This window comes from Notolepis coatsorum, assembly GCF_963971535.1.
Source record: "Notolepis coatsorum genome assembly, chromosome: 20".
Classification (NCBI taxonomy): Eukaryota; Metazoa; Chordata; class Actinopteri; order Aulopiformes; family Paralepididae; genus Notolepis; species Notolepis coatsorum.
In genome coordinates, this window is record NC_140184.1 from 74,161,865 (window position 1) to 74,185,547 (window position 23,683).

Genomic DNA, 23,683 nt, shown 5'->3' on the forward strand with positions numbered 1-23,683 from the left:
ATCATCATTCATTCATTCATCTTAACACTAAGATACTCTTCAATCACAGGCTTACAATATAGGAAATATGATCTTAGCACTAAGGTCTTGTGGCCGCCCCTGTGTCTGTCAGCTGCTGCAGCTAACAATATTAGCTTGTTAGCTAACTATCTGATAAGGTTAACTGTTGGGACATAGCTGCAAATTTTTTATTGCAAAGTACAATAGACCTGGTGACAATCAGGGGTCCCCGAGACCAACATGGACATGGACTGGGGGGTGTTTTGTTGTTGTTTGGCACGTTACCTCTAAACCAGCCTCACTCTCTCTCTCCTTTACTCTCCTTTACAAGTTACATCAATTAATTTGCATAAATTGACATAAAAAGACTATATCCACAATGCAAATACATTTAGAATAAATTTAAGCCACATATCTCTCTCTCTTAACACGACAAGACAAACCCGCCTACATCTGAGAAAAATGGCACCGCACTGTCCGGACGCCTCTCTGTGGGCTCCGTCGAGATTGTGCTTCATATGGTACATTTTTATAGTTTTACGTGTTTTTTATGTACCAACTGCTGGTGCATTTAATGTAGCCTATATGACTGTAGCAGGGTGGATAACCTCCACTTAGTGAGGGTGAGATTATACTAACACCGGATAGCAGGGACACGGAGGAGCCAAGTCCCACCGAACCCCCAACTGTGGTGCTAGGCGTACGGGATAGGGATGCAGTAAGTAGGGCCTTAGGATTTACCAACCTAGGAATAGGTACATTAGTCATGTAGGATATTATAATGGCAAATACCCTGCAGTACCCTGTAACCCCCCTAATAACTGCGTCCAGTCTAGTAAGCGGCGTACCCCTCACACCCGGTGGTAGTGGCGATCAATGCAGTCTCTCCGCACAATGTTACCATCGTTGCTCCGCTGTTGAGAAATCAGTGTATCACCCCGTTACGGTTAGGAGACACTTCACTGAAACACACACACAGTGGATCCAATTATCACAGTCCTGTTTACTGTAAAATGAACAGTCACATAAACACGTTATCACAATTTACCTTATAAACGACAGGGTGGCACATACACTAAACAGTGCATCACAATACTGCTTCCCTAGTATTCAGTCTCTTTGATCTAGTATGAATGGAAACAATATATCACAGGCTTACTTTCTTAACACACATTCCCTTCCCACACGGCGAGAGAAGAAGAAAGCAATACTCCACAATGTTAACAAAATGGTGGACATTCCCTTTAAAGGCGTTGCTGCAGTAGCACAATGTATAACAAGGTTACGCTATTGATAAACCTTCGCCCGGTGGCGGCACGGCAACAACGCAACACACAACTCGTATACGCTACACGGTTCAACCCTGTGGGTAACCTGGCACGTATACACACAACCTGCATGGGCCCACACCTGTGCAATGCACTCTACCTATGCTAAGCCGGCACATTTGAATAACCACAACAAAAAGAATAAACCCCCCCCCCCCCCCTGTTGGAGCGCCCTGTCGTGGCTAGAGACGTAGTGACAGCCCCTTCACTCGGCCCCCCCCCCCCCCCCCCTGTCGTGGCTAGAGAACGTAGTGACAGTCCCTTCACTCGGGCCCCCCCCCCCCCCCTGTCGTGGCTAGAGAACGTAGTGACAGCCCCTTCACTCGGCCCTGTCGTGGCTAGAGAGCGTAGGGACAGCCCCTTCACTCGGCCCCGAGCATGCTGTCGTGGCTAGAGAACGTAGTGACAGCCCCTTCACTCGGCCCCCGAGCCCCCCCCCCCCCCCCCCCTGTTGGAGCGCCCTGTCGTGGCTAGAGAACGTAGTGACAGCCCCTTCACTCGGCCCCGAGCATGCTACCAAAATAAACAGTTAATGCTCCAAAGCGCGGCAGGTGCGGAATGTACCTTTCCTCAAATCACCCGTGCGTTCGGGTCTATAGTGACCAAGTGCTGGTTAGCCCCGCATAGCAAATGTCTGGGGTTATTTGGCCGTAAAAAGGTCCAGAGAAACCGCCACCTGTGATACTTAGAAGGGGGCTGGTCTGGCGGTCAGCAGGTATATTTCACATGCCACCTTGAAGCACTGCGCCGACCAGCTGTCCCCAGTGTTTACCAACATATTTAACACCTCACTGGAGCTGTGTCGGGTCCCAGCGTGTTTTAAGGCCTCGACCATCATCCCCGTCCCCAAGAAGGCCAAGGTCACAGGCCTTAACGACTACAGTCCGGTCGCCCTGACGTCTGTGGTCATGAAGGTCTTTGAGCGCCTTGTCCTGGCCCACCTGAAGTCCACCACAGACCCTCTCCTGGTTATTATTATTATTATTATGTTATTCCTATTTGTGAAAAAATCAATCATGCACTGAAACGTCAAATCACGTTCCATTTGTACCTGTACAATATGGTGAATAAAGAAATCTGAATCTGAATCTGAATCTGAAGGTAGTCGGTAGCAATGCTGTGAATGTCCAGTAGAATCTCTCGTGTCTGAATCCTCCTGCCGGTGGTACCCGGCGACGCGACGTGCTAAGCTAAAAAGGCTAGTGCACTATACTTTAGCTAAGCTAATAGCCAATATGGCTAGCCTGACTCCCCGACTGCACATGCTAATACGCGACACTTTAACGTTCATCTTCACAGTCCATCTGCCGAACGTCCTCTTCGTCTTGGCGTAACTTAATCATTCTACTTGATATTGATAAGCTTACGGCATGCCGCTCCGGTGCACAATTGATATTTCACGCTTTCAAAAGTAGAATGCTCGTGGCCAACACGTCCACTCGCTCCCGTGGATAGCGGCGAAGAGACCCAGCACCAGGGGCTCCTCGCGGATACCGGTCCTCTTCACATCTCCCTACCGACTACCAGACCGACGCCAACCAGCTCCCCCTAGTGTTAGTCCTCCACAATGCTTTATAGGCCCGCCCCCCCCCCCCCCCCCCCCCCCCCCCCCCCCCCCCCCCCAGAAAAAATAATAATACAAAATAATAATAATAAAAAAATATAGGCCCTAAACCTTTTTATTTATATATATATATTTATATATTTTTTTTATTAAAGTTTGCTTTAATCACAGTAACATTGGCGAGCTAGCTAAATTATACATAAATCGGTTTTCATATAAATCAATCTTCACTAAGACATTAAAACGGTGGTGCAGCACGGTCTACGGAGACGCAGAAAAAAGCTACCAAATCCACTCCGAGACTGACTAGCATCACACGTAACAAGTCTCAGGGCTAGATCCACAAAGAATGGATTGCACGGTGCTAATTGCACCCTTACTTACAATTCATTATGAATTGAAAATGGGGGACCCTGATGTAAACAAGACGAAAGTCTTTCTCTGGTCTGCATCCCCTTAACAATTGTGTGTATTGAGCCGTACTGTATTGTACCCATTCTGAAATCTGTTAATACAATTTTCATTCTATCAATCACCTTGTTAATATTTATTTACCTAATTTATGTGCAATTGTTTCATTTCTGCTCAGTGTAGAGAAATGCACCGATACTAACAACCACATTACTGCGCGCGTCTATGACGACACTGTTGACACCACGTATCCGTGACACACGCGCCACGCGAAAACACTAGTCGTTTTGGGGGCCTACCACCCCCCCCTGAAAAAAATCCTAGGGGAAACACTGCAGTATATAATTATATATATATTATACATATATTATACATATATATTTAAATTAATTAAAAATACTGTTTTGAAACAATAACCCAGAAGACTTTTTTTACTTTGATATTAGTTTGAGAGATTTTATTGCAATTTCCTATTAAAAATCATCATAGTCATCATCATCAGAGCTAAAACCGTAATCAGCCAAGAAAATTGCAGAAACATTCAGGAAACCAGGCCTGAAGTACGAAGTCTGTCTAAACCTACATTTGAAACATCTCATTGTGTGTAATCCCTGGCAGGTCGTGCGAACCACTGGTCGGCCATCATCGGAGCGTCTCACTCCAAGAGCTACGTGCTGTGGGAGTACGGAGGCCTGGCCAGTGAGGGCGTGAAGCAGGTGGCAGAGCTGGGCTCTCCAGTCAAGATGGAGGAGGAGATCAGGCAGAAGGTAAGATTTAACCAACGACGGCAGCGGACAGACACAGAATGGAACAGGATAATAGTGTCATGGTTTTTGCTTTATTTCACCTTCCTGTGAGGGACAGCTGTCAATCCCTGGTCTCTGTGGTTAATTGCCTCATGGGTCGGCAGGTGTGTGGGCTTGATTGCACCTGATGCAGTTCAGCTGTGCATATGACCATGTGAAGTCTATTTAAGTTTGGAGATTGCAGTGTCAACTGCTTATTAATTTCCTTGTGTTGGCTATCCTTTTGGTCAGGCTTATTATAGTGTAGTGCTGCCCTATTCAGCATTTAGCCTTCTTTGTAGCCATCCTTGTTTTCGGCTACTGGCTTATTTTACACTTTATTTTATAGAGGCTGAGCCCTTTATGGTACTGTAGTGTTTTCTTCTATTCTTTTGGAACTGTCCTTTGCAGATAAACTCCCTTGGTGGAGGTTTATTGTTTTATGTTTTCAATATAAACTCTGTTTTTAGGAGTTGCCTTTGTTGCTTATTTATTTTTCTACAATACCTCTTTAATGAGTGTCATCCTGTTTTTTGGACTTATTTTCTTAAATACTCACTTTGAGGCTTCCACCTGTAAAGATTGTTTTTTGTTGTTTATTTCCCCCCTTCTCCTTAATGTCTGCGTAAGCCGTTTAGTGGTTATTCATACAAAGATAACTGAGAGAGTCCCTATTATCTGCTCATGACCCACACACACACGCAGTCCTCACTTAACCTGTTCCCCCCCACGGGGTCGGTACCGACCCCTTTTGACATTATAATCATATAGGCATATTTTTATGAATGATGAAAATAATTTGTGATTTTAAAATCAACTGTTTTCAAGTATTAATATCACTACTATGTCACAAATGCATGTAGCATGTAAAACGTTAGGTTGGCAATAGTTTAGCAATAGGTTAAAAGTGTACTTATATCGTTTAAAGTTTTCGATATGCGATCGTCTATTCTGACCCGGAACCGGAAATGGAAATGTTGAACCATGGGAATTGTAGTTTTTTTGTGGCCATTTTGTAGAGGAGGTTCATAGATATCGTCCAGCGTTGAAATGTCTCCGATCTACACTTCCTGTCACATAGTATGGTGGTTCAAAGTTCAGCGTTCTGAATGAATCATATCAATAATTGTTATGATTTGCGATAATACGCTACAAAAGGTAACGTTTTTGACAAATATTGAAACGCAGTCCGTTTCTCCACACTATTTTTACCATGTAGGAATAATTAGATCTGAAATTTGTTTCAAAATGGTTACACTGTGGGGGAAATAAAAAAGTACAGTTGATTACAGTAAATATCAGTATCTGTTATTATGCACGCCTGGTGATACTATATCCAAATTGAACTCGGCCATTTGAAAGATACTATATGTATATATATATATATATATATAAATGTGCAAATTGGCTATAATAAGGTAATGTATAAGCATATATTCTATATTCTATAATAATATTTCAAATTGCATTGGTCCGGATGGGATAATTCAGTACTGTATATACAGAACCTTCAGTTTGATCATCTTCCCTTTATTAATTTCCTTAGATCTTTTGTACACATGATCTCAAGAGGGTACTGAATGAGCTTTTTTAAGTTTGGTCATTATTATCATGGTTTTATTCACTGTCAAAGATGAAAAGAAAAATCATAATTCATATTTTCCTTTGTTTCATCACAATTTAAGCAAGCCTAGTAATAGACACAATATTTCTGACACTGAGAATACATTCATTGAGGTCCATATATGTTCCTAGATACCACGAATATGCAAATAGCCCTTGTAGAAGTGGAGCAATATTCCATTTACCTAGGTATACATTTTATGCAGATTTTCACCTGGGGTGGAACGATATATTTACATTAACATTTACATTTAGTCAGTTAGCAGACACTTTTATCCAAAGTGACCTACACGTGTTGAAACTTGAGTGCTGCAGTTTAATGCATAGTAGTAGAGACATGTTAGTATTATTAGTATACTAGTCATGTGTGTTCAACAAGATTATTGTTAAGTTGTTCTTTTCTCTTTACTTCCTGGGTAGTTAGTTAATTGAATAGTGTCATGGAAATATGAGCTGTGTGTAACGATATGGTCTGCGGAGGATCAGGCTTGTTTAGCCATCAGACTGTCGCTGACTGGATCAGTCGCGGGTTTTAAGCAGCTTCCTTGTTCTTGACGTGCCTCTCCATATGTGCAATTATGACACACGATGGTGAACGATACGATGCGGTTTAGCGGCTCTTCAGTGCGAACGGAAAGAAATGGTTTGAGCTTTGTTTCTGAAAGGTAAATGTTTCAATTACCTCTCCCAAAACACTCTCATTGATAGCAAAAAGTATATTGTTTTGACGAGAGCTTCTGAATGGAGGGGAGTGGACGGCCATTTTGGATAATCCGAATATATTATATTATATATTTGTATAGTGTTGGGACTTTATTCGTCTTTAACTTTTTTGCCTGTATAAAGCACATTCTCACGGGCTCATACAGAACCAAGCATTTCACTGTAATGTACATTTACTTTATACGTGACAAATAAAACAAAACTTGAAACTTGAACTTGAACAACTAAATTGGGGGAGGAAAGACAGAAAGGCAAACAAAATAACTGCCTCTCACTGTCCTTACTTCAGTTGAACTTGTTTTATCGGTCCCTTGTTATTACGAAAGCCACTTTTCATACTTCCAGACCACCAGCCTTCTCTCTTTCTACCCTTCTCATTTTCTCCATGTCTGTGGCTTCTTTTCTCTCCATCTCAAAATAGCCTGTGTGGGCAGAGCAGATGGTGCTGTGGAGAGCTTATTGTCGGCTAATACTGAAAACTTGGAGTCACAGTAGATAATGAGGGCATGCTGTGAGCGCCGGGGTGGGTCTGTGCGTCAGTGTTACCCCGTCACACTGCTGTGTCACTGTATCTTCATCACCGCGCCCGCACCGGGCCACAGCTGGCTCCTCTAATGCTAGACCTCAGATGCACTTTCAAATAAGAGACGGAGATAACCGTCCAATAATAAATTGGTCCGGTTTCGCCTCCTCGCAGAACGAGAGTCTCACTTGTTTCCTCAGTAGTTGTCGGAGAAACATTTGAACTGAATCTGGGTGACGATTTTGTTGTTATTTTTTAAAGTACAACTGAAATGAGATTTAGATTTAGAAGCTATATTTTTCTTGTTTTAAAATATGACATTTTCCCATCAAGTCCTTAACCCTTTCACTGCCACACTACAGAATGTTAACCTTTCACTACGACACCATCTGTGGTGTGGTAGTGAAATGGTTAACTGTCTGTGGTGTGGTAGTGAAATGGTTAACCTCCTGTAGTGTGGTAGTGAAAGGTTAACCTTCTGCAGTGTGGTAGTGAAAGGTTAACCGTCTGTAGTGTGGCAGTGAAATGTTAACCTTCTGTAGTGTGGCAGTGAAGGGTTAACCTTCTGTAGTGTGGCAGTGAAAGGTTAACCTTCTGTAGTGTGGCAGTGAAGGGTTAACCTTCTGTAGTGTGGTAGTGACATGTTAACCTCTGTAGTGTGGTAGTGAAAGGTTAACCTTCTGTAGTGTGGTAGTGAAAGGTTAACCTTATGTAGTGTGGTAGTGGAAGGTTAACCTTCTGTAGTGTGATAGTGAAAGGGTTAACCTTCTGTAGTGTGGTAGTGAAAGGTTAACCTTCTGTAGTGTGGTAGTGAAAGGTTAACCTTCTGTAGTGTGGTAGTGAAAGGGTTAACCTTCTGTAGTGTGGTAGTGAAAGGTTAACCTTATGTAGTGTGGTAGTGAAATGTTAACCTTCTGTAGTGTGGTAGTGAAAGCTAGGTTAACCTTCTGTAGTGTTGTAGTGACAGGTTAACCTTCTGTAGTGTGGTAGTGAAAGGTTAACCTTCTGTAGTGTGGTAGTGAAAGGTGAACCGTCTGTAGTGTGGTAGTGAACGCTTAACCTTCTGTAGTGTGGTAGTGAAAGGTTAACCTTCTGTAGTGTTGTAGTGACAGGTTAACCTTCTGTAGTGTGGTAGTGAAAGGTTAACCTTCTGTAGTGTGGTAGTGAAAGGTGAACCGTCTGTAGCGTGGTAGTGAAAGCTTAACCTTCTGTAGTGTGGTAGTGAAAGGTTAACCTTCTGTAGTGTGGTAGTGAAAGATTAACCGTCTGTAGTGTGGTAGTGAACAGTTAACCTTATGTGGTGTGATAGTGAAAGGGTTAACCTTCTGTAGTGTGGTAGTGAAAGATTAACCTTCTGTAGTGTGGCAGTGAAAGGTTAAGCTTCTGTAGTGTGGCAGTGAAATGTTAACCTGCTGTAGTGTGGTAGTGAAAAGGTTAACCTAATGCAGTGTGATAGTGAAAGGGTTAACCTTATGTAGTGTGTTAGTGAAATGTTAACCTTCTGTAGTGTGGTAGTGAAATGTTAACCTTATGTAGTGTGTTAGTGAAAGGGTTAACCTTATGTAGTGTGTTAGTGAAAGGTTAACCTTCTGTAGTGTGGTAGTGAAAGGGTTAACCTTATGTAGTGTGTTAGTGAAATGTTAACCTTATGTAGTGTGGTAGTGAAAGGTTAACCTTCTGTAGTGTGGTAGTGAAATGTTAACCTTATGTAGTGTGGTAGTGAAAGGTTAACCTTCTGTAGTGTGGTAGTGAAAGGTTAACCTTCTGTAGTGTGGTAGTGAAAAGGTTAACCTTCTGTAGGTTGGTAGTGAAATGTCAACCTTCTGTAGTGTGGTAGTGAAAGGGTTAACCTTCTGTAGTGTGGCAGTGAAAGGTTAACCTTCTGTAGTGTGGCAGTGAAATGTTAACCATCTGTAGTGTGGTAGTGAAATGTTAACCTTATGTAGTGTGGTAGTGAAAAGGTTAACCCTTTGGTAGTGTGGTAGTGAAATGGTTAAAAAAACAAAACATGTACAGGTAGAAACCTTTGTTCCCTAAGAGGTGTTGCAAAGGAGGTTATATTTGTACCCCAATGTCAGTGGCGAATCCTTATGGAAGCCAACGGAAGCCATGCCTCCCTATAAATTCATATCAAATATGAAATATGAAATCTGAAGAAAAAAAAAGAAATATATATAATTTTTTTTAATATAGTTTACATTCTTTTTCATCTGTGCATCTATGTTATATATTTTTTATTTTTTTTTAATGTCTCCCTCTTCTCCTTCTCACTCCCTCTAACACACTGTCAGACTGTGCTCACTGCAGCTAGTATAGGAGAGAGGCAGTGGGTAGGTCTCTTTCTCCAGGCTTCCAGCATTATAGTCCAAATCCGATCCTAGCCAATCACATTCAAGCTGACTGCCACACCCTAAAAGTTTAAAACGGAGCTGGGAGGAAAACACTCAGCATATTTTCCCCCCTGGAGGCGGGGCACTCAGAAGTTCACGTTTCCACCTGACTACCTAACGTGACATCCCATTAGTAGTATAAAACTGTCACTCAGTCTAGTAGTCTACTACAAACATGTCTGAACATCATCCCCTCGCGGAATTGATTGACAATGTTATTAACAGAGCGGGCACGTTCGAATCCTCTATTAGTGTATCTAACATTTAGCACTTTAATAGCAACTTATTTTCGCCGGCGGGACATTTACTGAGGACCAGCAGAGCACACCACTGTGGATATTATGATTTAACAAATCTATCTGGCAAGAGGAGGACCACATTATTGACCAGGTAAGCACTGAGCAGCCTGACTGACTAACTAACGTTATCAGGCAAGCTTGTATACCCTTTCATGACTGCAATGCAAGCCAGGGGCTGGAATACGCAGTCACTTATTCCTCCGTAGTAGCCAGGTTAATGTGCACCATCAAGCACTGCTTAAAAGCTAGCGGTGGGTCCAAAATATATCGGATATAAATGTCAAAGGTACCCAGCGTTCCATTAGGGGTTCACACACAGATGCGGCGGGGTTTGAAAGCTCGGCGTTGCTAATAAACATTTTAAATCATTTTTATAAACGAGCTGAGGCTGAAATGGCTGCTTCCGCATTTTACAGTAGGAGCGCTCTGATGGCTGGGCGCGCCGCGCAACAGACACGTGCATGAATGAATGAATGAATGAATGAATGAGAACTTTATTTAACAGATTGCAGAATGGGTACAATACAGTACGGCTCAATACACACAATTGTTAAGGGGATGCAGACCAGAGAAATACGTTTGTCTTGTCACGTTTGTCTAATAGACAGTCATATTCTCTCCCGGCCATATGTATATTTCTCTCCCACCCACCCACCCCCTCCTAATGTACAGTCTCCTCCCCATCATATGTATATACTCTGTCAGGATCTATGGGTAACGGTACTGTATATTTGATGTCATGATGTCTTGTATGTCATAAATGTCACTATGAATTGAAAATGGGGGACCCTGATGTAAACAAGACAAACGTCTTTCTCTGGTCTGCATCCCCTTATACAATTGTGTGTATTGAGCCGTACTGTATTGTACCCATTCTGCAATCTGTTAAGAAAGTTTGACTGGCCGCCGAGCCATACTGTAGTGTACATGGTGACTGATTGACTTAAAAAATATTTAATAATTTTTTTTTTTATAATTTTTTTTGGCTTCCCCTGTTATTTTACCCACGCGACGCCACTGCCCAATGTATATGTCTGTCTCTCTGAACAAGATAGCTGAAAAGGCTATGAATGGATCTTCATTACATTTAATAATAATAATAATAATAATAATAATAATAATAATAATAATAATAATAATAATAATAATAATAATAAATAATAATAATAATAATAATAATAATAATAATAATAATAATAATACTAGATTGGATTTTAAGAGAGAAGCGCCTTTCTCAGACTCAAGGACACTGTACAAGGAAAGGATGGAAACTCCAGGCTAGAATCCTTTTCGCTGCCCATTAGCGGCGTGGAGGGGGTTCTAGTCTGATGTCCCACAATAACATAGGCTCCTCCTCAGTGAAGTCGTAGCTTTGTTTTCCTGGGACCGTGATTCCGAATCTGCGGTTCAATTCCCCGAGTCTCTGGACAAACGGATACCCACTGCCGCCGTGCTGGCCCCGTTTTTCAAGACGAAAAACACCCGGCGCGAGGGGGGTGAGCGTACAATGAGGGGCTTGCTACCGATGCCGCTGTGTCTGGTAAACACCGTTCTGTGTGATGGACGTGTGTTGCCTTTTTTCCTTTTTTCTTCGCATAAGAGGAGGAAAAGACAGCGGCTGTCTGAAGTCTTGGCCTGTATTGCTATTCTCACGTTGTACAGCTTCAGTAGTAGCCGCTTAGCTTGCCACTGCGTTAGCTGGCGGCTACGCTGGGCTAGAAATGTTAGCTTGATGCTATCAGTTAGCCTGAATTTAGTTGTTAGCTTATGCTACAACCATTGGGAGCTAGCCGTGAGGATAGCGCACCCTGGCACACTGACTACGACGTCATCTCTGGCAGAAGATGTCGTCGGGCCTGTGCCATGACCGGCTGCAGGATGGGGGCGTCACGCCGGAGCGAGGCCCCAGCCATTGCATCTTCTGGCCTTGCCAGCAAGAGGCCTCGTCAACGTGGTAGACCATCCTGTGTTGCGGCCTTTCGTCCTGCGTACGTAGGTGCAGGTAAGATGTCCGTAGGACATTGCTCCACTCTTCCTTCCTCCCCCTCCCGAATGTTTTTGTACTGGGGATGGCGGCGTGACTAGGACGCAGGACTGGTTCTGGTCGTGCAGGACCAGGTCAGTTAACCCGTTGTCCACCGGGGCGCAGATCTGCTGTTCTGGTACCCCGAAGAACTTTGTGCTTTTCCGGGGGGGAAATGCCAGGTCGGTCGGGGATTGATGTCGTGGATGTGTGTTATATGTATGCCACTACGGCTTGCCCATAACAGTGACGTGCTTGGTCCATACTGTGTTGTACCTTGCGCTATGTTAGGGGGCCTGATCCTTCTCCATTGTTTCACCCCTCCCTCCCCCTGCTGGGCGGGGATGGGAGGGGGCTGTCGGGGTGGTTGCTGTCAGCCCCTCTAGGCATCCCTGTGTACGTTCCGGTCCGCCAGGCCCAGGTCCGGACTCGTTCTCGTCGACCTGTTGGCCTGGGTTAACCCTTTGAAAACTGAAACACTATACTGCTTGTATAGCCTGTGTATACGCGCAGTTATGTTTCTAAGTTGTCTTGGTGGGTTAAGGGAACAACCGCCTCCTGTTAAACTAAACATAGGGAGGTGGTTGGTTCTCCGGTGTGTTGGTAGCAGATTCGACTTTCGGGTTGAGGCCGGGCTTGACCCTGTGTGCCCGAGAGTATGCCCCCGCATCTTTCATGATGTCTGCCAATTGTGTCAGCCTCTCCTTTGAACCTCGACCCCGCTGGAGGGGTCGGGTTTGTGGAGGTCATGACATGGTGCACAGCATACCGAACACCCCTTCCGCCGGGTACTGTTCTTACAGTAGACCCTTTAGGCGCCTGTCTAGTCCGCAGTGCTCCAGGCACAGGTCGAGTTCTGGCCTGTTGTCTGGATTGAGGGATCAACCCCCTTGGGGGTTATCTCCCCGGCACGCCGTCTGGCCCCACAATATTGTGGGGGGGTGGCCTCTTGGGGCTTACGGCCATGCCAACCTGGACACGCCCGATCTTGTCAGATCTCGGAAACTAAGCAGGTTCGGCCCTGGTTAGTTATTGGATGGGAGACCCCCTGGGAATACCAGGTGCGGTAAGCTAGAGTGCTTCAGAGCGGCGTGCCAGGGGGGAAGGGTCTGCTCTTGTTTGGGCCCTGTCCGATACGCTGGCGATGTGGGGGGTGATGTCACCAGTGACCGTCTGGTGGGGCCCCGATGCTGCGGCCTCGTTGGCCTCGCCAGGCCCCTTTTTTTTTCAGGTGGTCCTGGCCCTCATGTTGTCCTAGGGCTGGGACCTCCTCCGCGCTCAGCTGCTACAGCCTTTGCCACAGGGTTGGGTTCTTGACCTTCGACCCTGTGATGTTGGGGGCTGTGACGGAGGTGTTTTTGCTTCCCGTCCGTTCCCTGGTGGCATGTGGGATGCGCGCCTGAGTGGTCGCGGGTCCTTCTGAGTGAAGGTAAGTCCCACAGTCTGCTCACCCTGTGCGTTTGAGGTGCTAAACCCTCTTCGCACAGTCGGATCCGATTCCCTCCCGTCCTCCGCAAGGGGGGTCCAGGGGGCTTGGGTCCTCCCAGGTTCTGATGGTTGTGGGGAGCCTCAGCGGGTACATCTGTCGAGCTTCCGTTCTGCTCAGCTCCTGTATTCCACTATGAGCAGAGCGTAAGCTATACGATATATAACGTACGGTTATTCTATAACCATAGTTATATGAGTATAGCGAGCGCTCTGCGCTGACTCACTGAGGACCCCGTGGTCTTCGCCTTGGTGGTGAAAAACTTGGGAAGGAGCTGTTAGTGTGGCCACGACCCCGCTTATGTAGAGGAGCGGATGTGGGTGTGGCCAGGCGGATGGGTGTGTGCATGTGGATAAAATGATTCATTATTAGACTGGATAAAGGGACAGTTCCACTAAGAGCAGTGCGCTCGCTATACTCATATAACTATGGTTATAGAATAACCGTACGTAATGTTACATCCTGGAGAGCGTCTCGCTCTAGCCTTTATGAGATATACATCTTCCGTGCACATATTGTGCGCGCATTGAAAAACGTTCACATGCACCCGCCTTCGCCCTTGGCCACGCCTGCTCCCGTGTTTCCTTAACTTCCTGACTTTTGCTTATAGGCAGTGGAAACGTTTGTTGTTTAGTTTAGTTGTTATGAAGAGGAGAGAGAAATTAAAGCACGTCGGATTACCGCCGGAATTTCCCCAGCCCCCGGGTTTTCCCCAGCCCCCGGGTTTTCCCCAGCGCGTCCAGGCGGGATATCGGCCCTACGCTGGACTTTCTTCACAGTTCCGTGACAGTGGACGGGTACGGAGCAGAATTGACGGGGTTGCCCTCAGACACGTCATATAAGACCTGTGTCTGTGTCTTATAGGCCGGCTTCCTGCTGCTCGTCCCAGACAGCAAGGACGGAATGTTGTCTGGTGTTTCTTATTAGAATTCACCATTGATGTGTTTCGCGTTATTGACGTGCATATAGCGCGGGCCCTGGGTGCTTCCAATGTGGAACCACGTTATGGGCCGGCGCGCCTTGGTTGCCCAATTCATAGAAACAGCGTTTTTTATGCGGGCCACTGGGAAGGAGATTTGTATCTCTACCGAGCGCCAGTGCACTAGGTTAGACTCGATGACCCACGTGCATCTCCGGGGGGAGATGATGGAGTAGATCATTACATTGGCGGAGGGGTCTCACACCCATGAGGTGGGCCACCAGGAGCAGCACATTCACGTACTGTCCATCTTGGTGGCACCCTCTGTGATGTTTTAGATCGACCAGCGTACCTACCCCCATCTTAGGACTGGGGATGGCGGCGTGACTAGGATGCGGGACTGGTTCTGGTCGCGCAGGACCAGGTCAGTTAACCCGTTGTCCGCCGGGGCGCAGATCTGCTGTTCTGGTACCCCGAAGGACTTTGTGCTTTTCCGGGGGGGAAATGCCGGGTCGGTCCGGGCTTCACGATAGCATATCTCAAGGGGCTTATCCTTCTAATAAAAATGTCAAACGTGTAACGTTATTGAGTGTTTTTCCCAGTATCATGGCGTGCGCCACTAATGCTAATGCTGTTGCTTTCGGGGCTCCACTCCTGTGTGTCGGGGGGACGCCGAGGCTGTGCTCAGGGTTTCCCCCACTTAATAATAATAATAATAATAATAATGACTTGGATTTATATAGCGCTCTTCATGGCACCCAGAGCACTTCACAGAGTCCATTATTCGTTCATACACAGTCATACCGGTGGTGGTAAGCTACAATTGCAGCCAGAGCTGCCCTGAGGCAGACTCACGGAAGCGTGGCGAATAATCATCGCCTACGGCCCCTCCGACCACCACCAACATTCATTCACATGCATACACATTCATACGAGGCAAGTAGGTTAAGTGTCTTGCCCAAGGACACAACGGCAGTGGGATGGACATGGGCTTGAGCGGGATTCGAACCACCAACCCTTCGATCATTGGACAACCCGCTCTACCCCTGAGCCACGCCGCCCCACAGACAGAGGGACAGACGGTGTCTAACGTTAAGGGTTTAGCCGAGGCTTATCTACCTTTCACACAGGTGGACGGCCTGATGGCAGGGCTTAGGACCGGTGTGCCACGCTTAGAGAAGCAGTTGGTTTCGGTCCTCTGCCCAGACATGGTAGAGTGGCACCCCACCCGGAAGCCGACACCAAGGGGCGAATCGGCCCGGCAGGTGGCTGAGTGGGCTGATGAAGCTTATATCGCTGCAGTACAGAATTTAGCGGCAACTAATAACATTGCTCAGTTGGCTGCTTTTCTGTCGAAAATGGTGTCGGGCAATGGGGTCTTGGGGACAGCCGACATCAAGACCCTCGCTAGACTAGACAAATATCAAGATGTATCCATCAGTGGACCAATTGCATGCTTTTGCAGAGGACGATAAGCCTTCCGTCGACTCCTTCAGACATTAAGCACCCCCCGACAGCCCAAATGGAATGATAAAAATATATATATATAATAAATAAAAAATTTAAATAAAAAAAATATATAAATCTTTAAAAAAAAAATTCCATAGTCGACTAATAGTCGACTATCGGCTAATTTCGGTCAATCAAAGTCGACTATCCAAATCCTTAGTCGGGGACAGCCCTAGTGTGGCTACAGAAGTGCCACATGTCGGTGTGGATGGAGATAACGTTGAGAGCGGGTCTTGTGTTACAGTTTCCACACCCCCACCCTCCGGTTTTGGGTTTGATACAGACTCTATTGTCAGAGTCCACGGCAGGGACAGCCCTGGCCGACAATATTCAATCTCTGTTGGCGAAGCAGGCCATCGAAGACGTCACAGGCTTCATGTTTTCTTATTGGCCGAGAGTTACAGGCCCTGCACTGCAGGCCACTGACATTGTAAATGGGAGGTAACGCCATGCAGTCGAGGCTGTTGTCCTTCTGCTCTGTTTTCTTTTAACGGTTGTGTGTAACGGTCCCATTAGTGGGCACCGTCAGATGGTGCAGGCCATCACATAATTGTGGTTAGGTATAATTAATATGATGTCCTCTTTCATATCGTCGTGGGCCATCCCTGCCTTCGTTTGATGTCGTCCCTCTGTCTGGTTGTTGTGTGTGTTATTGCCTTTTGTGTCCAGGTTGGATTATTCCCAGTGTGGTCTGATTTTGTATTATATGGTGTTGCCTGGCTATGCCAGGTGTGGCTCATCGTCATTAGTCTGTGTATATAGTGTTCTTACCCTATAGTGTTGTTCTTGTCCAAGTAAGTGTTCGATAGTATTCTGTTTTGTTGCCTTTTATTTTCGTGTCCACAGTTCGTTGTTCCACAGTGCCAGCTCGGCTGCGCCTGTCTTGTTCTTTTGTAACGTGCCCTTGTTTACCAGCTTGCTCTGCAAATACATTCCATTATGTACTACTCCTTCGTCTCTGCCTCCTCTCTCGTCATCATTGTCCTGCAATATTGGGTTCTACTCTCCTCCCCTCACTACCCCCAATCCTAACAGTTGTGTATATTGGGCTGTTATGCCCATTCTCCAATCTGTTAAATAAACCGTCACTCACGTTGAGGTCTCTCTGGGATAAGCCCAACATATTCCCCTCTCACATAAAGAGCGGAATTGGCGCGTTTTTCCCGAGGCTCGTTATGTAGAAACCCATGTCTGTGTCTTTCGGGACCGGCTCCCTGCTGGTCGTCCCAGACAGCGGGTAGAAACGGTGTAGGGGCTTTTTCTTGTTAGAAACTCGCGGCCACCGTTCTCGTTTTTTTTTACGAGCATACACGCTGTTCATAAATCAGCGGTTGGTCTTACAAGAACGGTATCGGCGCTGGCCCAGGCGTGTTTTTCAATGTTTGAATCCGCCTTCGGGACCGGCACGCCCTGGTTTGTCCAACAACATAAAACAGCGTTTTTTATGCTGTCGGCTGGGAAGCGGGGTTTTATCTCTACCGAGCGCCAGCACACTATAGGTTAGACTGGAAGACTCGCGTGCATCTCCGGGGGAAAATTACGGGGTAGATCAAACATTGGCGGGGGGGGTTTCGCGCCCGTTAGGCGTGGGGCGGCGATGCGACAGGGCGCAGGACTCATCCTGGTCACGCCGGACCGGATCAGTTTAACCCGTAGCCCGCCGGGTCACAGATACGTTCTGATTGCCCCGAAGGGCCCTGAGCTTTTCCGGGGGGAAAATGCCAGGGCGGACCGAACGTCACGGGGGTTGATGTCATGAATGTTGTGTGTCATACAAATGCCACTACGAGTTGTAAACTCCATCCATTTCAACCCTCCCTCCGTGCTCAACCGGGGGGTGGGAGGGGGCTGTCGGGGGGCTGCTTATTATCATCCCTGTGAAGTTCTCGGTCCACCAGGCCCAGGTCGGGCCTTGCCCTCGTTACCTGTTGGCCTGGGTTAACCCTTTTTTGAGCCTGAAACACCTTGAACTGCATTGTATAGCCTGTGTATACGCGCAGTTGTGTTTTAGGGTTCTTTAATGGGTTAAGGGAGCAACCCTTTTCTGTTGGGATGGTGTGCCGGTAGAGGAGTCGACTCTCTGGTAGAGCCCGGCTCTCAGAGAGTATGCCCCTGCATGTTTTATGACCTCTGCTAATTGTGTCAAACTCTTTCTCTGAAACCCCGACCCTGCGGGATTAATAAATTGGCAGGGTCAGGGTTCGTGGCACAGTCAGTTCACTGGCGGAGTTGGTTGACCCCGACTCCGCAAGGTTCATGGCCCCACGAGATTATGACATTGTGCACGGCATACCGAACACCCTTCCCGCCGGGATACTGTTCTTGCAGTCAGCCCCTTTAGGCGTGCCTGTGTAGTTCGCAGTCCTCCGGGCGCAGGTCGAGTTCTGCTCTTGTTACCTGTGGGCCTGGATGGAGGGATCAGTATCCCCGGTGCGCCAGCTGACCCCGCGAGATTGTGGGGGGATGCCTCCTCAGAGAGCCTCGTCCTCATGAAGTTCTTCAGAACACCCCCCTCTGCGGAGCCTCCTCCTCCGGGAGTTTTCAGAGTCTCTTGCTCGGGGGGTCTTCGCGGCGTGCCATGCGTGTAGAGGGTGGTGTCGGCCTCGTTGGCCTCACCAGACCCCTTTTCTTCGAAGGTCAGCCCCACTTCACACGCTGTGCGACACACAGTCTCTCTCCGATGTGCGTGGGCCGCGGGGCGGAGGAGCCTCAGTTTGGAGCGGCGGAGCAGGAAAAGCACGTCTTGGTAAAACGCTGACACCAACAGAAAAGCTGCTTCACTCTTGTGTCACAGGGGAGGAACCACTAGTGATGAATGCAACATTTATATTCATAGCGAGGTGCGATTCCAGCCGCGATCTTAGTGTTCGTACAGAGTCTTCATTCTCTGAGCCAAGCAGGCATGCAGAGCAAACACACACGTGCACACACACACACGCACATACACACACGCGCGCGTGCACGCACACACACACGCACACACACACATACACACACATACACGCACACATGCACATACACACACACACCACACACACACACACACGCACGCACGCACACCCACACATGCACACACACACACACACACGCACACACACACACACACGCACACACACACACACACACACGCACACAGGCACACACACACACATGCACACCCACACACACACACACACACACACACACACACACACACACACGCACACAACACACACACAAGCAATGTGTGATGGCTCTATTTTCGATCAGAGTTTGTCACCTTTTCAGAGGTGGTTGTAAAAAGGTTATAAAACCTTTTTTTCTTTAGGATTGTCTTTAATTAATGCAGAAAAAAATGTATCCTTGTTCAGCATAGTTTTTTTCTTAACACTTTCACTACCACACTACAGAAGGTTAACCTTTCACTACCACGCTACAGAATGTTAACCATTCACTACCACGCTACAGAAGGTTAACCATTTCACTACCATACTACAGAAGGTTAACCCTTTCACTACCACACTACAGACAGTTAACCCTTTCACTACCACACTACAGAATGTTAACCTTTCACTACCACACTACAGCATGTTAACCCGTTCACTACCACACTACATAATGTTAACCCTTTCACTACCACACTACAGACGGTTAACCTTTCACTACCACACTACAGAAGGTTAACCTTCTGTAGTGTGGTAGTGAAAAGGCTAACCATTTGTCGTGGTAGTGAAATGGTTAACCTTCTGTAGTGTGGTAGTGAAAGGGTTAACCTACTGTAGTGTGGTAGTTAAACATTCTGTAGTGTGGTAGTGAAAGGGTTAACATTCTGTAGTGTGGTACTGAAATGTTAACCTTCTGTAGTGTGGTAGTGAAAGGTTAACCCCCTGTAGTGTGGTAGTGAAAGGTTAACCTTCTGTAGTGTGGTAGTGAATGGTTAACCCTATGTAGTTTGGTAGTGAAAGGTTAACCTTCTGTAGTGTGGTAGTGAAAGGTTAACCTTATGTTGTGTGATAGTGAAAGGTTAACCGTCTGTAGTGTGGTAGTGAAATGGTTAACCTTCTGTAGTGTGGTAGTGAAATGTTAACTGTATGTAGTGTGGTAGTGAAATGTTAACCTTCTGTAGTGTGGTAGTGAAAGGGTTAACCTTCTGTAGTGTGGTAGTGAAAGGGTAACCTTCTGTAGTGTGGTAGTGAAATGTTAACATTCTGTAGTGTGGTAGTGAAAGGTTAACCTGCTGTAGTGTGGTAGTGAAATGGTTAACCTGCTGTACTGTGGTAGTGAAAGGTTAACCTTCTGTAATGTGGTAGTGAAAGGGTTAACCTGCTGTAGTGTGGTAGTGAAAGGTTAACCTTATGTAGTGTGGTAGTGAAAGGGTTAACCTTCTGTAGTGTGGTAGTGAAAGGTTAACCTTCTGTAGTGTGATAGTGAAAGGTTAACCGTCCGTAGTGTGGTAGTGAAAGGTTAACCTTCTGTAGTGTGGTAGTGAAAGGGTTAACCTTATGTAGTGTGGTAGTGAAAGGGTTAACCTGCTGTAGTGTGGTAGTGAAAGGTTAACCGTCCGTAGTGTGGTAGTGAAATATTAACCTTATGTAGTGTGGTAGTGAAAGGGTTAACCTTCTGTAGTGTGGCAGTGAAATGGTTAACCTTCTGTAGTGTGGTAGTGAAAAGGTTGACCCTCTGTAGTGTGGTAGTGAAATGTTAACCTTTTGTAGTGTGGTAGTGAAAGGGTTAACCTTATGTAGTGTGATAGTGAAAGGTTAACCGTCTGTAGTGTGGTAGTGAAATGTTAACCTTCTGTAGTGTGGTAGTGAAATGTTAACCTTCTGTAGTGTGGTAGTGAAAGGGTTAACCTTATGTAGTGTGATAGTGAAATATTAACCTTCTGTAGTGTGGTAGTGAAAGTGTTAACCTTCTGTAGTGTGGTAGTGAACGGGTTAACCTTCTGTAGTGTGGTAGTGAAAGGTTAACATTCTGTAGTGTGATAGTGAAAGGTTAACATTCTGTAGTGTGGTAGTGAAATGGTTAACCTTATGTAGTGTGGTAGTGAAAGGTTAACCTTATGTAGTGTGGTAGTGAAATGTTAACCTTCTATAGTGTGGTAGTGAATGGTTAACCTTCTGTAGTGTGGTAGTGAAAGGTTAACATTCTGTAGTGTGGTAGTGAAATGTTAACATTCTGTAGTGTGGTAGTGAAAGGGTTAACCTTATGTAGTGTGGTAGTGAAATGTTAACCGTATGTAGTGTGGTAGTGAAATGTTAACCTTCTATAGTGTGGTAGTGAATGGTTAACCTTCTGTAGTGTGGTAGTGAAAGGGTAACATTATGTAGTGTGGTAGTGAAAGGTTAACCTTCTGTAGTATGCTAGTGAAAGGGTTAACCTTATGTAGTGTGGTAGTGAAATGTTAACCTTCTGTAATGTGGTAGTGAAAGGTTAACCTTCTGTAGTGTGGTAGTGAAAGGTTAACCTTATGTAGTGTGGTAGTGAAAGGTTGACCTTCTGTAGTGTGGTAGTGAAAGGGTTAACCTTATGTAGTGTGGTAGTGCAAGGTTAACCTTCTGTAGTGTGGTAGTGAAAGGTTAACCTTATGTAGTGTGGTAGTGAACGGGTTAACCTTCTGTAGTGTGGTAGTGAAATGTTAACCTTCTGTAGTGTGGTAGTGAAAGGGTTAACCTTCTGTAGTGTGGTAGTGAAATGTTAACCTTCTGTAGTGTGTTAGTGAAATGTTAACCTTCTGTAGTGTGGTAGTGAAAGGGTAGCAATAGTAAGAGTATTAAAAGGAGAAAGTGAAGATATGATGTCCGGATTCAATCTGTCCATCCCACACATCCTCTCTAGCAGCTGCTCACCGCTGCCTGGGCCAATCAGTGCAGTGCCTCCCATGTGACTTGACGGTAATGAAAACATGTAAGAAGAGCCTCCTCACCCGTACCTCTGCTCCTAACACACACACACACACACATACACACACACACACACACACACACACACACACACACACACACACACACACACACACACACACACACACACACACACACACCCCTGCATCCCCTTAACAGTTGTGTGTATTGAGCTGTACTGTATTTTACCCATTCTGCAATCTGTTAATAAAGTTTTCAATCAATCAATCGGTTCTCAAACTACGGGTCGCAATGTGCCAATGACATTGGCACATTGGCACATTGGCAAGTAAAAAAAATTAAATGTTCCGTTCTGGCCAGGTCCAGCAGGCTCAAGGACTCGTACTTTCATCAAGCCATCAGGCTCATGAACACTTATATTGTATATATTTACGTATCTAGTACTTTAAGTATTTTAAGTACCTTACGTTGATTTCATTCTACTGTCGCACTTTTCATATTAACTCTCTCAGCACTGTCACCTTTTTCATACATCATTATTATGCTGGTTTCTATTGTGTTTTTGTTTATTGTATTGTTCCATTGTGTATTTCATTGCTGTAGGTCGGGGGGGCGGGACCCAATAATCTGGCTATTTTTTGTATGAGAATATGACAGATATTTTGGCTAAATATGCCTCTTTTTATAAATGTGTATTGATAACATAGTGCTGTAATACAATTTTATAATAAATATACATGATCAAGTTCAACAACGTGTGCTTTTATTTGGATATTCCTTAATTCCACGTTGAAATTACGCCAAAAAGATTCCTAAATAAAATGGGGTCGTGGTATAAAAAAGTTTGAGAACCCCTGATCTAGATGAGTCCTCTAGCCTAACTCCTGTCTTAACCTAATCAATTTGTAAAACCAACTACTATTTTTCCAGCGAATTATTGCCTCCGATATCCACGACATGTGTGTGTGTGTGTGTGTGTGTGTGTGTGTGACGGACCTTAGGCGAGTCTAGGCGAACCATATATAGACCACACAGTCTTTAAACAGGCATATTTACACTTCACATGTGCCAACTAGTAATACTGTCTGGGGATTCTGGCAGCAAAAGGGTCCATTGCAGACCCTTCCCCTTGGGTCAGCCATCACAGACACCCAGAGACTTCCTCTCCCTCCACAGAGCCCTTCCCCTTGGGTCAGCCATCACATACACCCAGAGACTTCCTCTCCCTCCACAGAGCCCTTCCCCTTGGGTCAGCCATCACATACACCCAGAGACTTCCTCTCCCTCCACAGAGCCAGGAGCCGGGGTGTTAGAGGCCAGGGCTTCAAATGGATTTGAAATCTTCTATTTCCTCTCACAGCATGGCGTGTGTTTCATTACTGTTACAGGGCACTCTTAATACGGTTAGCTCCGCGGCTGTGTGGTGACATTATCACACGACACAGGCGAGAGCCCAAGAGAGACATTACAAGATGATGATGTAGGAAGTGGCAGATCATTGTCACCTTGCAGGGATATTGGATTACGCTGATACATGCTTCGGAATGATGATCCGCCTGGTGCTGATAATATCGCACATCAACGTCTGCTCCGATGAGGGGGTTTTAATTAGAGTCGTGTAGACACCAGTCTCTGTGAGAGCGAGTCTGGATCCAGAGGCTCGATTCTACCATCTGGAGTGTCAGTGGGAGCCGATCAATGTCCACTTATGGAGGTCCCTCGCTTTTCTCCTAGGAATGAGTGTGCTTGTGCGCACACCTCTGTACGCATGTACAGCGTGTGACTGTGTGTAGGCACAGACCGTGTTTCACATGTACAGCGTGTGACTGTGTGTAGGCACAGACCGTGTTTCACATGTACAGCGTGTGACTGTGTGTAGGCACAGACCGTGTTTCACATGTACAGCGTGTGACTGTGTGTAGGCACAGACCGTGTTTCACATGTACAGAGTGTGACTGTGTGTAGGCACAGACCGTGTTTCACATGTACAGCGTGTGACTGTGTGTAGGCACATACCGTGTTTCACATGTACAGAGTGTGACTGTGTGTAGGCACAGACCGTGTTTCACATGTACATAGTGTGACTGTGTGTAGGCACATACCGTGTTTCACATGTACAGAGTGTGACTGTGTGTAGGCACATACCGTGTTTCACATGTACAGAGTGTGACTGTGTGTAGGCACATACCGTGTTTCACATGTACAGAGTGTGACTGTGTGTAGGCACAGACCGTGTTTCACATGTACAGAGTGTGAC

General features: G+C 45.9%; 1 protein-coding gene across 1 annotated transcript in view; it reads left to right on the top strand.

The window, feature by feature from the left end:
* The window catches only part of LOC311246904 (spondin-1-like), a gene marked incomplete at both ends in the record, with an annotated part of 447,234 nt that overhangs the window by 141,059 nt on the left and 282,492 nt on the right, over window positions 1–23,683 (top strand). The window contains 1 exon segment of the mRNA XM_084337145.1: window positions 3,922–4,070. Coding sequence (XP_084193271.1) covers window positions 3,922–4,070 — 149 coding nt within the window.